This window comes from Pristis pectinata, chromosome 3, assembly GCF_009764475.1.
Source record: "Pristis pectinata isolate sPriPec2 chromosome 3, sPriPec2.1.pri, whole genome shotgun sequence".
NCBI classification, from domain to species: domain Eukaryota; kingdom Metazoa; phylum Chordata; class Chondrichthyes; order Rhinopristiformes; family Pristidae; genus Pristis; species Pristis pectinata.
This window is the reverse complement of record NC_067407.1, coordinates 48,778,587-48,791,328: the sequence shown is the minus strand read 5'-3', so window position 1 is coordinate 48,791,328 and position 12,742 is coordinate 48,778,587. Positions and strand designations below refer to the sequence as shown.

At 38.1% G+C, this 12,742-nt stretch overlaps 1 protein-coding gene across 4 annotated transcripts in view; it reads right to left on the bottom strand.

Moving 5' to 3' along the window:
- dbt (dihydrolipoamide branched chain transacylase E2) overlaps nt 1-12,742 on the bottom strand; it is a 32,558-nt gene continuing 19,816 nt past the window's right edge. For 3 of the 4 annotated variants that reach the window (XM_052011635.1, XM_052011636.1, XM_052011638.1), the window contains 7 exons: nt 10,305-10,432; nt 8,496-8,724; nt 6,534-6,700; nt 5,658-5,735; nt 4,419-4,610; nt 2,077-2,148; nt 1-973 (listed from right to left, as the gene is read on the bottom strand). In XM_052011635.1, coding sequence (XP_051867595.1) covers nt 806-973; nt 2,077-2,148; nt 4,419-4,610; nt 5,658-5,735; nt 6,534-6,700; nt 8,496-8,724; nt 10,305-10,432 — 1,034 coding nt within the window. In that variant the 3' untranslated portion in view covers nt 1-805. The remainder of the gene's footprint in view (nt 974-2,076; nt 2,149-4,418; nt 4,611-5,657; nt 5,736-6,533; nt 6,701-8,495; nt 8,725-10,304; nt 10,433-12,742) is intronic. The other variant, XM_052011637.1, reaches the window with a different exon arrangement.

Here is a 12,742-nt window from a genome sequence, read left to right as displayed (position 1 = left end):
TTCCAAATGGTATTTCACAGTAAATATTTATTATAACCTTGTAAAGATCAGAACAATTATGTAGATATTATGCACATGATCTTTGTACCTTTTTAAAATTAAAGTTGGAGTATATATTTAGTGTTTTTCATGTCATCAGAACCTGGAAACAATCTGGTTAATAACACTACATTAATCCTTCAAGTACCAACTAAATGTTTTCTCCTAAAATTTAAAACTGCAGTGTTATTAGTTTATACAACAATGCAGATTAATAAGAACCCTATGGTTCTGTAGATTTCTAATATTTCATAATTTGTTGTAAAACTGTGCAGGGGACAATTTCTGCATCCATTATGTAACAGATGATACAAGCATATTCTGGAAGCTTAAGAGTTTTCAGTGCTCAAGGATCGATTATGGACAACAAATTGTTTCCACTGAATCATGGCCTTTGTTTATGCACTTAAAACATTGTCAAGGTTCCCACAATGACTTACCCATTTTTTTTGGTTGGAGTTTGAGCCTCTGGTGGGGAGGAGGCATGGACAGGTAGACAGGACTTAAGAGAGGCTGCTACTTTAACCAGTATTCATGATAAATCTCACCTTCCACAAATTGTATCCCTTCCACCATTTAGTACTAATGAAAGAACTCTAAATTACCCTCTACAGAATACCATGTGGCTTAGACATGTCACTGTTCGGAATACAAAACATTACAGAGAAGATTGCAACAGCACTTAAAGTTTACATGTAAATAACAGCAAATGCCCTGTCCTTGAAGCTGTCTGCCTTAATAAGTGCTGTGCATCAATCACCTTCATTTACTTTAGGTCTAGCAGCATGGATGCAGGATTCTCCAAGTAAGATTTCCAAAGATTTGAAAAACGAGCCATTGTGGCTCCATCAATAATCCGGTGATCAGCTGACCAGCTAACATTCATGATCTGAGCCTTGATTATGTCACCTTTATCATTAAATCGGGGGAGAACCTAAAGAGTAAAACAAAGTCAGATATTTGGGTAAGATGGCAGGAAAAGTGGAACATGAATAAGATTTCTTATCTGTAAACTGCAAATTGAGACATTGTGTCATACAGCACAGAAGCAGGCCCTCCTGCTCGCCATGTCCTGCATCGTTTCTGCTTCACCCGTCCACTTCCAATCACCCTGCGGCCGATCACTGTTGTACATTCCTTGGTTTGCTGCCCTTCACTCTGTCCATCCCTGCTTGCCATTCACCCTACACGGTCTGTTAGGCTGTTCCCTTGAGCTCCACCCTGACGCCTCCCTTTCAGGTCGGGTCGAGCTCCACCTTGCTGGGTCCGCACCCAGCTGGCCAGATCCACTCGGGATCATCCTTCTGCCACGGAGCTTCTCCCTGCCACCCGCCGCCTCTGTGCCCTAGTTGGTCTGCTCTCGCTTCGCTCTGCTTTCCCAGCATGTTCATGCTTCACCTTGCCCGGTTCGTGGGCTTGTCACCCTGCCCGGTCCACTTCCAATCACCCGCGGCCGATCACTGCTGCGCATTCTTTGATCAGCTGTCCCTTTGCTCTGTCCACCCCTGCTCCCGGTTCACCCTACACGGTCCGCTCGGTCATCAACCTCTCGGGTCCGCTTGAGCTCCACCCTGCCGGGTCCGCGCACAGTTTGCCAGATCCAGTCAGGATCATCCTTCTGCCTCTGCACTTCTCCCTGCTGCCCGCTACCTCTGTGGTCCGCTCTCACTTCACTCAGCTTTCTCAGCCCGTCACGCTTCAACCTACCTGGTACGCTGGCTCATCACCCTGCGGGTCTTCACACTTCACAGTCCACTTCCAAACATTCTGCTGCGGATTACTGTCGCGCATTCATTGGTTAGCTTCCCCTACCTTCTGTCCATCCCTGCTCCTGGTTTACCATACACGGTCCACTGTGTCATTACCCCTTCAGGTCCGCTTGAACTCCACTCTATGGTCTCCCTTTTAGGTTTGCTCGAGTTCCGCTCTACTGTCTCCCTTTCAGGTCTGCTTGAGCCCCACTCTAACATCTCCCTTTCAGGTTCGCTTGAACCTAAAATTCCTACAACCACAACTATAATAATGCCACTTACGCACCTGTATCTTTCCAATTGCTCCAATAGCTACTTCTGGAGGTAGTATAACAGGTTTAGCATAGGTGCCGCCAATCTACAAACAACAAATACCACACGTTAATGACTTCTGAAATGCATTCAACACCTTACTTTAACAGCTAAATAAAATAAATTGAACTGTCAGTTGGACTGTGGAATTTGAATTGTTTTTCCAACTAGCAAAGAACAAACAATGGGTACACACAAGCTTCCAACTGTGTAATCATTATGACCAGGGTGAAGCACTAGGCATGTGGCTACAGTACCAAATGTACGGGTTGTGTGTGTACAAGGTAATACTGTAGTGTAAAAGGTAATACTGTAGTGTACACTTATTCACTCTTAGACATCCACATTCTTGATTTAGTTAGCATGTGACACTGTAATCACATTTATTTTTAGTTTGTCAGCAGCTCAGCCAACATCGTACCAAGTCAAAATGTGAGACAATAAATAAAAGTATGATCAAGCTGGTGAAATCTTGTATGTTCGATTAACTCAATCACTAAAACTCTATTTTCTCTTTTTTCCCAATTTCACCTAAACATTAATTCTGTTTCTCTTTCCATAGATGCTGCCTGACATGCTGAATGTTTCCAGCATTTTCTGTTTTGATTTCAGATTTCCAGCAATTTTTTTATTTTCACCAAAACTCAAGTTGTCTGAGAGCTCAAAAGTAAACATACAAGAACTCAGTCTGCCTCACAACTTGAATCACGCTGAGAAAGCTGAGAATTCAAATACAAGGGCCTCAAATTTGGATCGATTTAAATGGTGACTGAAAGAATCAATCTGCTGAAAGTAACTCCATACAGTGACTGGAGTCATACCAGCAGTGAAAGATGAACTGATCAGAATCAAAAAACTTGATTTGTAAATCATACACATACAAAAGCAAAATTTTAACAGGCAGGCAAATGGGAGTGGTTTCAACTGGCATCATGGCTGGCACAGACATGGGCTGAAAGTCCTGTTCCTGTGCTGCACTGTTCTACGTTCTATGACAGTCTAGTTTGTAAAGCATTTATGTTGCATTAAATTTATAACAACCCAAAAAGAATCGATGCACTAACAGTTTTAATTAATCATTAGATTATATTATTTCTCAACCTTAATATTTTGTAAACTTCTGTTGATCATCACTTATTGAATTAGAGCTGTTTTGCCACTCATGTATGTTTTATTAAGGAGCACAAAATGCTCCTGTGCAACATTCCACTTACTACTTTCCTAGTGTTTACTCACACCAAGCTAAACAAACGTTAAAACACTCTCCAAATTCCATGTTACGAGTAAAAGAACATAGCTAGAATGTACCGCATATAATGCGAATAAAATTTAGCTGACAATTACTCAATAAAATGCTTTCTTTCTTGAACATCAGGATGTGAAAACTTTAAGAGACTCCAATTGTCTAATAATTAACTGGGAGCCATTCCTTGTAGCAACAAAAAAAAAATCAAACCCCACTCATTTCCTTTGCACCAATATTGAAGAATCAACGTGTGATCCTGGTGTCAGAGTAAAACTTGGTTTTGCTAATTAGCATGCATCAACAAATTACCAATGGCTTAAAGAATATATATGAAGTTTTGAGTGAAAAATCTCACAGGACAAAACTGATGTCACATGCAAACTAGAAGAACATCCTCATTAAATGAATATAACATTTTATTTACCAGACCAATGATTATGGAAGCCAAAGTGAGATGTGTTCCTTTGATATTTCAGAAAACAGGGGGCTCCTGGTGAACAGTGCTGATTAGAAACAGAACTAATGCTGATTTACACTCTTTTGCTCAAAAGCAGTAACTTCAGGCTAATTCTGGTTGCAAGTCTGGGACTCAGTGGTCCCACAATATATTGACACATGTCCTAGAATCTTGTTTTAATTTAATTACAAGTTGTGGAAATGATTTTTTTTCATATAATGAAGCAGTTAGGTTTTGTGCTTTTCCCTCTAAACCTTTTATAAGCTGGTATCTCATGCTGCACACCAATATTGTGTTAAAAGGTTCTCTGTAACTGAGAGAATAGAACTCAGCACTTGAGTCATTCCTCATTTAAATTAGAATTCAAATGCCCAATCTTGCTCTGTGTATAGGTGATGTAACTACTGAGTGCAGCCAGAGACAACTCTGTGCAGCACAAATCTCCTGTGAAGGTGGAAGAGACACAAACCAGGAGACATTCTGGCTGTAAGACATATTAGAAGAATGCCTAATTTTGATACTTCCAGTATTAAAGAACAAAGTAGTGGATCATTAAGTAGAAAACCAAAAAACATCCTAGGAAACGGTGGTAATGTGATTGCACTTTACTGACCGTGCCAATGTTGGAGAGAGTGAACGTCCCTCCACTGAGGTCATTTGTCCCCAGTTGATTTGCTGAACCCAGAGTAAGCAGCCGGTTTAATTCTGCGGCAATCTCAAAGACACTAAGAACCTGTACATTCTTAACTACTGGAACAATCAGACCTTGTTGTGTATCCATAGCAATGCCAATGTTATGGGAAGCCTGTCAAGAAAGACAAAGAAAACTAGGATCAATATTTCAAAAATTATGCAGAGTAATGACATATAACACTCATTACATCTTCTTCATCATTGGCAATAAATTGCCATTCATTTCTTTACAGATACTGGTGGGAAAAAAGTTAATGGTCAAGTATTGTTGACATAGCTGAGTGAAATTGTAGGGTGGCTATACTAATGAAAAGTTTACCTCTTCCAAACTATGTCTAAACTCTGAAACCAAATGTATGAGCTATATTCTGTCTTAGCTTGTAGAGGAAGTTACACAAATAACAGGAATACTGCAATAAAAATTAAAAAATCAAATAGCATACAAAATACCTCATGTGCAAGACTGGAATTCCTGTGTAAATCTATTCACATTAAACAGTACATGTGCTTTCTAAATTCTTTAACATTCTGTTTTTAAAACTAGTTGAACACAATTAGTTGTATTATTCTAGTGAGATTTCAAGATATCCGCATACACATTAATTCTCAAGGACCCATAACGGGTCAGGTGATAGCAGGCGACTATTAAGCAATAGTCAAATGAGGTAGCCATGGATACAAAGCTATTTCTAAACTCTTGTTTAATCATTAACTTTAAAGACAGCACACCAGCAGCAATCAGTTAGATAAATTATTTAAGGGTCAAGTTATCTGATTCAAACATTAAATTTGCAATGTGTTCTTCTCTGCAATTGCTCCATTTCTCAATACAGATCATGTTGTCCAGATGAAGCTTTTGACCTCCCACCTTGCACCGTCAGCCTCACCCATTTTCATCTATATTTGCAAGTATTGGTTGCACAAGGCTGCAATTCTCACAGCAAGCATAGAAAAAGGTCATTCAGAAATCCATCTGTAATTTAATTTGACAGGTTTTGTTGGAAAGGAATCACTTGATCAAGCCACATTAACCTAGTTCGAATATAGCTGCAATAGACTTAATGTTTATACATAGTAATCAATGAGATTATTTACATTACCCAGAAAAAATACTGCATTTCAACATTCATTTTTAAACTTTCATATAATGCAGTTATACCTTATAAGTTATAAACTGGCAGTTTTCATCCAACGAAGCATTTAGGATAGGATATTGTAGCAACCCCAAAGATGCTGCCTGTTGGGATCAAGCACACAGAATTTTCAATTCTTCAATTTTACAAGCTACCTTTTCATTCAACAAAGACTAATGAAATCTTTTATACTTCACAAGATTCCTCCTCAAATTTTATCACTGGCTTCATAATTTCATATAGTTGGACTTAGAATAATATAGAAACACAGAAAAACTACAGCACAATTCAGGCCCTTCGCATATTGTATATGACAAGGTATAATCATAACTATCATTTTTAATCTGGTTAAAATAACTTGAAATATGTTGCCATACACTAGATCTCCTGTGGAATTGCTAATACTAGTACAGGACATGTTAATCATAATTTTCTGAGCATTTACCATTCAAAATTGCTGTAAAAATATTTTTCATTCAACTTTAACATCAAAATATGTTTTCAGATACTGAATATTATTGGGTGAAAGAAATTTTTGAATTCACTCTCTAAACAATTTTTTAATATTTAAGAAATTTTATTCATCAACAAAAATAAGTAACACCTGAAGCATATTACAGATAACAAAAAGTGGACAGGGTCATCAACATTTTGATAGATCAAAAACTGTTAGGTACCAGAAAAATAAGAAATACAAAAGAAATTAAAGGTATGAAGTCTCATCCCTAACAATTTAATGGTACCACATACCATTTCCCAACAATCATTAAGACCAACAGTTTCATTAAGTAGTCCCACATGGACTGAAATTTAGATGACAGAGAGCACAAGAGCATCACCTAACTTTAAACAAGTGATCAATGGAACTTCTGATTTTGATCAAATAATGCTGTTTTTCTCACCTTTATAAAGAATGGCATGAAAGTAAGTTTGATCCCTCTATCTTCAGTCACAACTTTCAGTTCTTTTCGTAGTTTTGCAAGGTAAGTTAAATCTACTTCATCACAGTAGCCAAAATGAGGAATTTTAAGTGCAACAGACATGGTCTTTACCATAGCCTTCTGAATCCCTGTGATTGAAGAAAAACATCCCAAGTGTTTGCTCACTATTTAATTTTGAGAATTCAGCATACAGTATAAATAGAGGAAATGCAATGATATTCACTTCTGTGTGCTAAAGTTTTTCAAAGAATACTAATTTAACTGGAAAATATGAATTTTCAGAAATGTGATGCACTTAAATTGACTACTGACTGCAGTTATATAAAAACTGAATCTTCTGCACATTCTGCCTTTCCATCTTTTCCAATCTCCCCGCACCCACTCATTGGTCAGCAGAGAGAACATCACATGCTTTTGGAACTGGCTGCTTGAAAACCTAATCATTTTGAATTGATCGTTTTTAAAACCTTTCTGGAAAGGAATGGGGACTGGGGAAGACATATCTCAAAGAGGTATAAAAAACTAATTACTTATGAAAGCTGAATATTATCAAACCTAGTCAACATGGTTTTATGGAAGGAAAATTATGTTTGATAAATTTGTTCCAATTCTGAAGATGTGACAGGAAGAGTTTACATTTAGATTTCCAAAATGCATTTGACATGGTGCCACATAAGAGGCTGGTGCATAAATTAAGCACCAAGGTACTGGAGGAAGTGTGCTAGCGTGGACTGAAAACTAGCTGCTATGTGGAAAATAAAGAGTTGGAATAAATGGGTCCTTTTCAGGCTGGATGGATGTAATTAGTGGAATACTCCAGGAAATCTGTTCTTGGCCCTCAATTGTTTGCTATTTTCACTAATGACCTGGAGGAAGAAACAAAATGCAAGGTTTCCAAATTTGACAAAATATTGTGATAAGGACATAGTAATTCTGTAATGGGATACAGATTGAGAGATTGGGTGAAATCCTGGCAAATATAGTTTAATGTGGGGAGATGTGAAGTCGCGCAAAAGGTGGATTATTTTCTAAATGGAGAAAGCCTGCAAATGAGTGAAGGGGATCTAGGTGTTCTAGTGCATGAATCACAAAAAGTTAGCAGGTAGATCTAACAAGCAGTTAAAGCAGCAAACAGCACGTTGGTCTTTATTGCGAAGGGGTTGCAGTTTAAGAATAGGGACATTTTGGTACAGTTGTACAGTTTTGGTCCCCTTGCCTAAAAAAGGATACTGTAGCTTTAGTGGAAGTCCAAAGGAGATTTACCAGGCTAATTCCTGGGATGAGAGGGTTGCCCTATTAAGAGAAGCTAGACAGTGTGGGTCTGTATTCCTTAAAGTTTAGAAGAATATGGGGTGACGTTATTCAAACATACAAAGATCCTAAGAGGGCCTGACAGGGTAGTTGAGATGTTCCCATTAGTAGGAGAAGGAGACACAAACAAGAGGTCCTAGCTACGAAATAACGGGCCAGTCATTTAAAACTGAGGTGCTTAAAAATGCCTTCTCTCACAAGGTAGTGAATGTCTCGAATTCTCTGCCACCAAGGGTGGCGGCAGACAGATCATTAGATATATTTAAGGCAGAGGTAGATAAATATTGGAAATATTGAGGAATTGAGGGCCGTGGGGAACTGGCATAGAAGAGGAGTTGAGGCCAGCATAGATCAGTGATAATCATACTGAAAGGCAGGGCAGGCATGAGGGGTCTGCTGGCCTACCTCACCCTGCTGCTTTTTTCTTGTGTTCTTGTAAACCTCAAAAGGAACATAAGCCTTCAAGCATTGCATCTGTTAAGATTAAAAAATCCCCACAAATGAAATTATGAGTAGTTAACCATTTTGTGCCATAGTGAGCTCATATTCCAATGTTTCCTGCATATTAAAAATATAACAATGCAGAATTTGGAACATTCAAAAGTAGTTTACCTTTAACTGGCTCGGTTCTATCTTTACCCGTAAATGGCATTGTTGGAGTTATTGGTTTAGGTACAGGAGGTGCCCCTTTAGCTTTGGATAAAGCTGCCTCTGGTGGAGGTGGAACAATCTCAGGTGAAGGTGGCAAAATGGCACCAGTTTGCTTAGCCAAGTAGTTCAGTATATCTTCTTTGAGAATTCTTTCATCTTTTCCAGTTCCTACCACTTCACTAAGTTTAATCTGCATAAAGAATACTCTGCTTTAGAAACAAAATTAAGTTACATTAAAGTTAGAATCAGTTACTATGTGTGCAGTAGTACTCCAAGAGTTAATTTGATCCCCAACCCCTTTCCCTGAAATATACCTCAGCATCAGAAGTTTTAAGGATAAATTATGTGGAATGTTCACTGGAATGTTTTCATGCATCTTGCCACAGTTGAGAGAGTAATGATGGCCTTGAAGCAGCCTGCCATTCAAACTTCTTTGATGCAATTGTGCACCAGACAAGATCTATGTATAACCAGTCTATAGTGTTTGTCTCATGTACAACAAGCTGAAGTCTGAATGACGAAATTCTCACCATTCAAACTAATCTGTGAACAGTTGCATTCTGTCCGTTAAGTCCACAACTAACTTAAACACTTTCTTTGGGAAAAGGTTAAAAGGTCAAACCTGAATAGTGCAAAATCTGATGTGCAAAAGCCTGACTCATCAATTAATCAATGATTATGACCAATTGTTGCGATGGGAAGAAATGCTTTTTGCTACCCTTTTGGTAAAGTGAAAAAATGCAATAAATATCCGAGCAGTAGTACAGAAATCCAACTAGGCTTACATCCTTCAAAAGCATCACCTGATGCTATGATAGCTAGTTAATACAAAAAACAGGCAATTCAATTTCAATCCCTAAAAGTTTATTCTGATAATAAGAGAGAGCTGCTAAAACATATACCATTCCTAGAACCAAAAAAGATATAATTCTCATGTTCAAAGATAGAATGAAAATTGGGATATAAAACAAGGAGTGATTGCATCACTGGAAAATTCTTCAATGAAACAGGAAAAAAAAACTGCAAGTGCTCCAAGCATGAGAATTAAATTAGAAAACTTGTAAGTGTGCAGGTTGGGCATCTGTAAACAGAAAAGTTAGCTTTGACATTTAAGATGTATGCCCAACATCTGAATTGAAGAATGCACAGTTGCAAAATCAGACTGAGACTAACCTGTTTGCAATTCCAGCATTTTCTGTTTTCACTGCTCTAATGAAACTAGACTGAGCATTTATTCAAAGCGTAGTTGAAATTACAATGAAACACCAAGCACCTGTCACCACTCAATGGAAGCTGAATGAAGCCAAGAGATTTAGTAGCATTGAGAACCATATGAGAACAATGATAACCTGTAAATCACATCAATTACAGTATACAAAAAAAATCAGATAAACTGGACTATTTGAGTAAGAATGTGAACAGCATTGTTTGGATTTGTTCTACGTGCAGTATCTTCTCAAACAGTCACACCACAAGTATTTCAAATCCTTTAGTGCCCATGGCAACATTTGCATTAAGCTGATGTATTTCTGTGGGTCATTTTTCTCTTACAGCAGTGGAGTATTAACGGCAAATAACATTGTATACATAATATACAACATTAAATCAAAAACTCTTCTTTTTGTTGCTTCATAGAAACTGGAAAACATTTCAAAACAGATCTGTCTTTTTATTCCAACAACGGATGTGAATCAGCTTTTCAGTGGCTGATAATTGGAGAATGCTAGATAAACAAGTACCTACCCATCAACAGAATGTATCGTAACTTACATTGTTCTCCATGGCAAGCCGGCGCACAGCGGGCGTTGCTAGTATTTTCTGCCCTTTTATCTCTTGGTGTGTATGTTCCTCATTCAATACTGCAGGTGCTTCAACAACATCTTGCTCTGGAACAACAGCTGTGACAGAAGCACAAGCGAGTTAATTATTTTCACTGCTGCTAAATTGCAGAATAGTAATTTTAAGCTTTCTGCCATTTTATGATCTGAATCTGAGCAATCCCAATTTATATTTTTCTTACATACTCAGTTGCCTGTTCAGACATTGGATCTGATTTCACAACTGTAGCAACAGCAAAGCTCTTAGTGTTTATTATTATTACAAGCGAGAATGAGAGACTATTACAGGTTACTCAGTCTGTTTCACATTATTATTGATGGATACCAGAGATGCCCCAGAGCAAGTTGCAGTCAATGATCATTATGAAAGTATCTGAGATATCTTTTTTCATTAGTCAAGGCACAAAGTATAGAGTAGGGAACTTACGCAGGGACTAAGCAAAACAGTAGTTATGGTAACCACTTCACAGGAAAGTTACAACAGAACTAGACAGAATACAGAGGAAGATGAGGTCAGAGCTGAAGAATTTTATTCATGAAGAAAGATCAGAAAGCTAGGGCTAATTTTTTGGCACAGAGGAGACCGAGAGGAGATTTAACTGAGATTTATAAAATAAGGGTTGCAGATAGTGAGAATAATAACTTGCAACTTTTAGCAGAGAGATCAATAATCAGGAGACAGAGATTTAAAACAACTGGTAGAAAGATTAAAGGGGAGATAAAGAACATTTTTTTTTAACTAAGTTGGTGGTGATGGGGGTCTGGAACTCACTATCTGAAGGGATAGTAGAGGCATTAATCTTCATCATGTTCAAAAAGTGCTTGGATGTGCTAGAATGTGCAGGGTCATTGACCAAGAGCTGGAATGTGGGATGAAGCTGAGATTGTTCTTCTACAGGCCTGGCCACAATGGGCTTTCCATGGGATAAAGTTTTAGAATCCCATTCTCTGTTCTTCCACAGGGTGCAATGTTACAGTATTCCCTGGCATATTCAGTGGAAACCAATAAAAGACAGGAATTTAATATTATGAACTAAATCTTGCAGTAAATTAAACTCTGAAATCTTTATGCCTTTTTGAATGGGGTGCAATTGAATTTTTAAGTGGTTTACTAAAACATAATTACTGCATTACAACCACTCTGGCTTCAACAACTAATGTGGGCATGGACTCTCACTGCCTCCAAAATATTTCAAAATTCCACACCTTATTAAATGTATTACATACACATGATATTTCAACTTTTTCCATAACTTTAACATTCCAGTCTTTATTTCATGCTCGAAGTGTTTAAATATTTAATATTTCCAGGTTTGCTCTTCAATTTCATTGGATACTCAGTCTGGTACGCAACGTTAGCAACACAGCAAGAGGTGCCCAGAGCAAAGTAATGCTCAACAGTAACCAATATAGAAAATGAGAGATCCACAAAACTATCTATGAGGTTACTAGTAAGTGCAGTTACTTCACCGTTGATCCCAAATTCTAGGTCAATGAAATGCAAAATGCAATTGAAAAGAAATACATTTTCAAAACATATGGTGAAGCTTTCAATGACTGAAACTACAATAAAAAAAATTCCAAATTCACAAACAAACAAAATACAAATTAAGATTTTTACAGGTTTTTATAATGACTATGTGATGCAATAGGTCAGCATACCATAATTTCACAACAGGGATTTGGGACTTAATCCATTCCATGATTAAGGCCCTACCTAAATTTCAAGATCTGCAGAAGTCAGTGGGCATATTCCTTTCTCTTTCTGGGAGGAGAGCAGGGGAAGAGCTTAAACTACATAAGCACTATTTAAATAATACTTTAGTAATTTTGTTTCTTCTGTTGAGAATCAGCTGCTGCCAATGATTACTCAATAGCAAGGACAGGGGAGTGAGCAGAGTAGCGCCTGGCACTGCTGAACACAAGGATGGAGCTCCTCTGCTCCCCTTCACATGCAGGATGGAAGATAAGGCTCACTCCCAATATTTTGCCCAATCAACCCCAGGAGCAGATTCCACCTACTCCTCCTTATCCAGTACACCTCAATTTTCCCCATTCTCTGAAAGTTGCTTAATCATGACCAACGCATCTCTCTCTTCCTCATACACACACTGGCTCTCTTTCCTGCCAGATCTAGGTTCTGTGTGTGGAAGTGAGTGAGGAGGGGAGGGAGGGAGTGAGAGCGAGACCAGGGTTAAATAATGCACAATTCACAATTTCCATTAAATTGCAGGTTTAGGTGGGGCCTCCCATGAATGAATAGGATACCCCACAGAAGGAAAATGAAGTTCAATTCTGCCATGAGCTCCCTAATTAGGCCACAAGAAGGGGCAAATTATGCAGTTTTAGGCTCGCTCTATCTAATCAGGA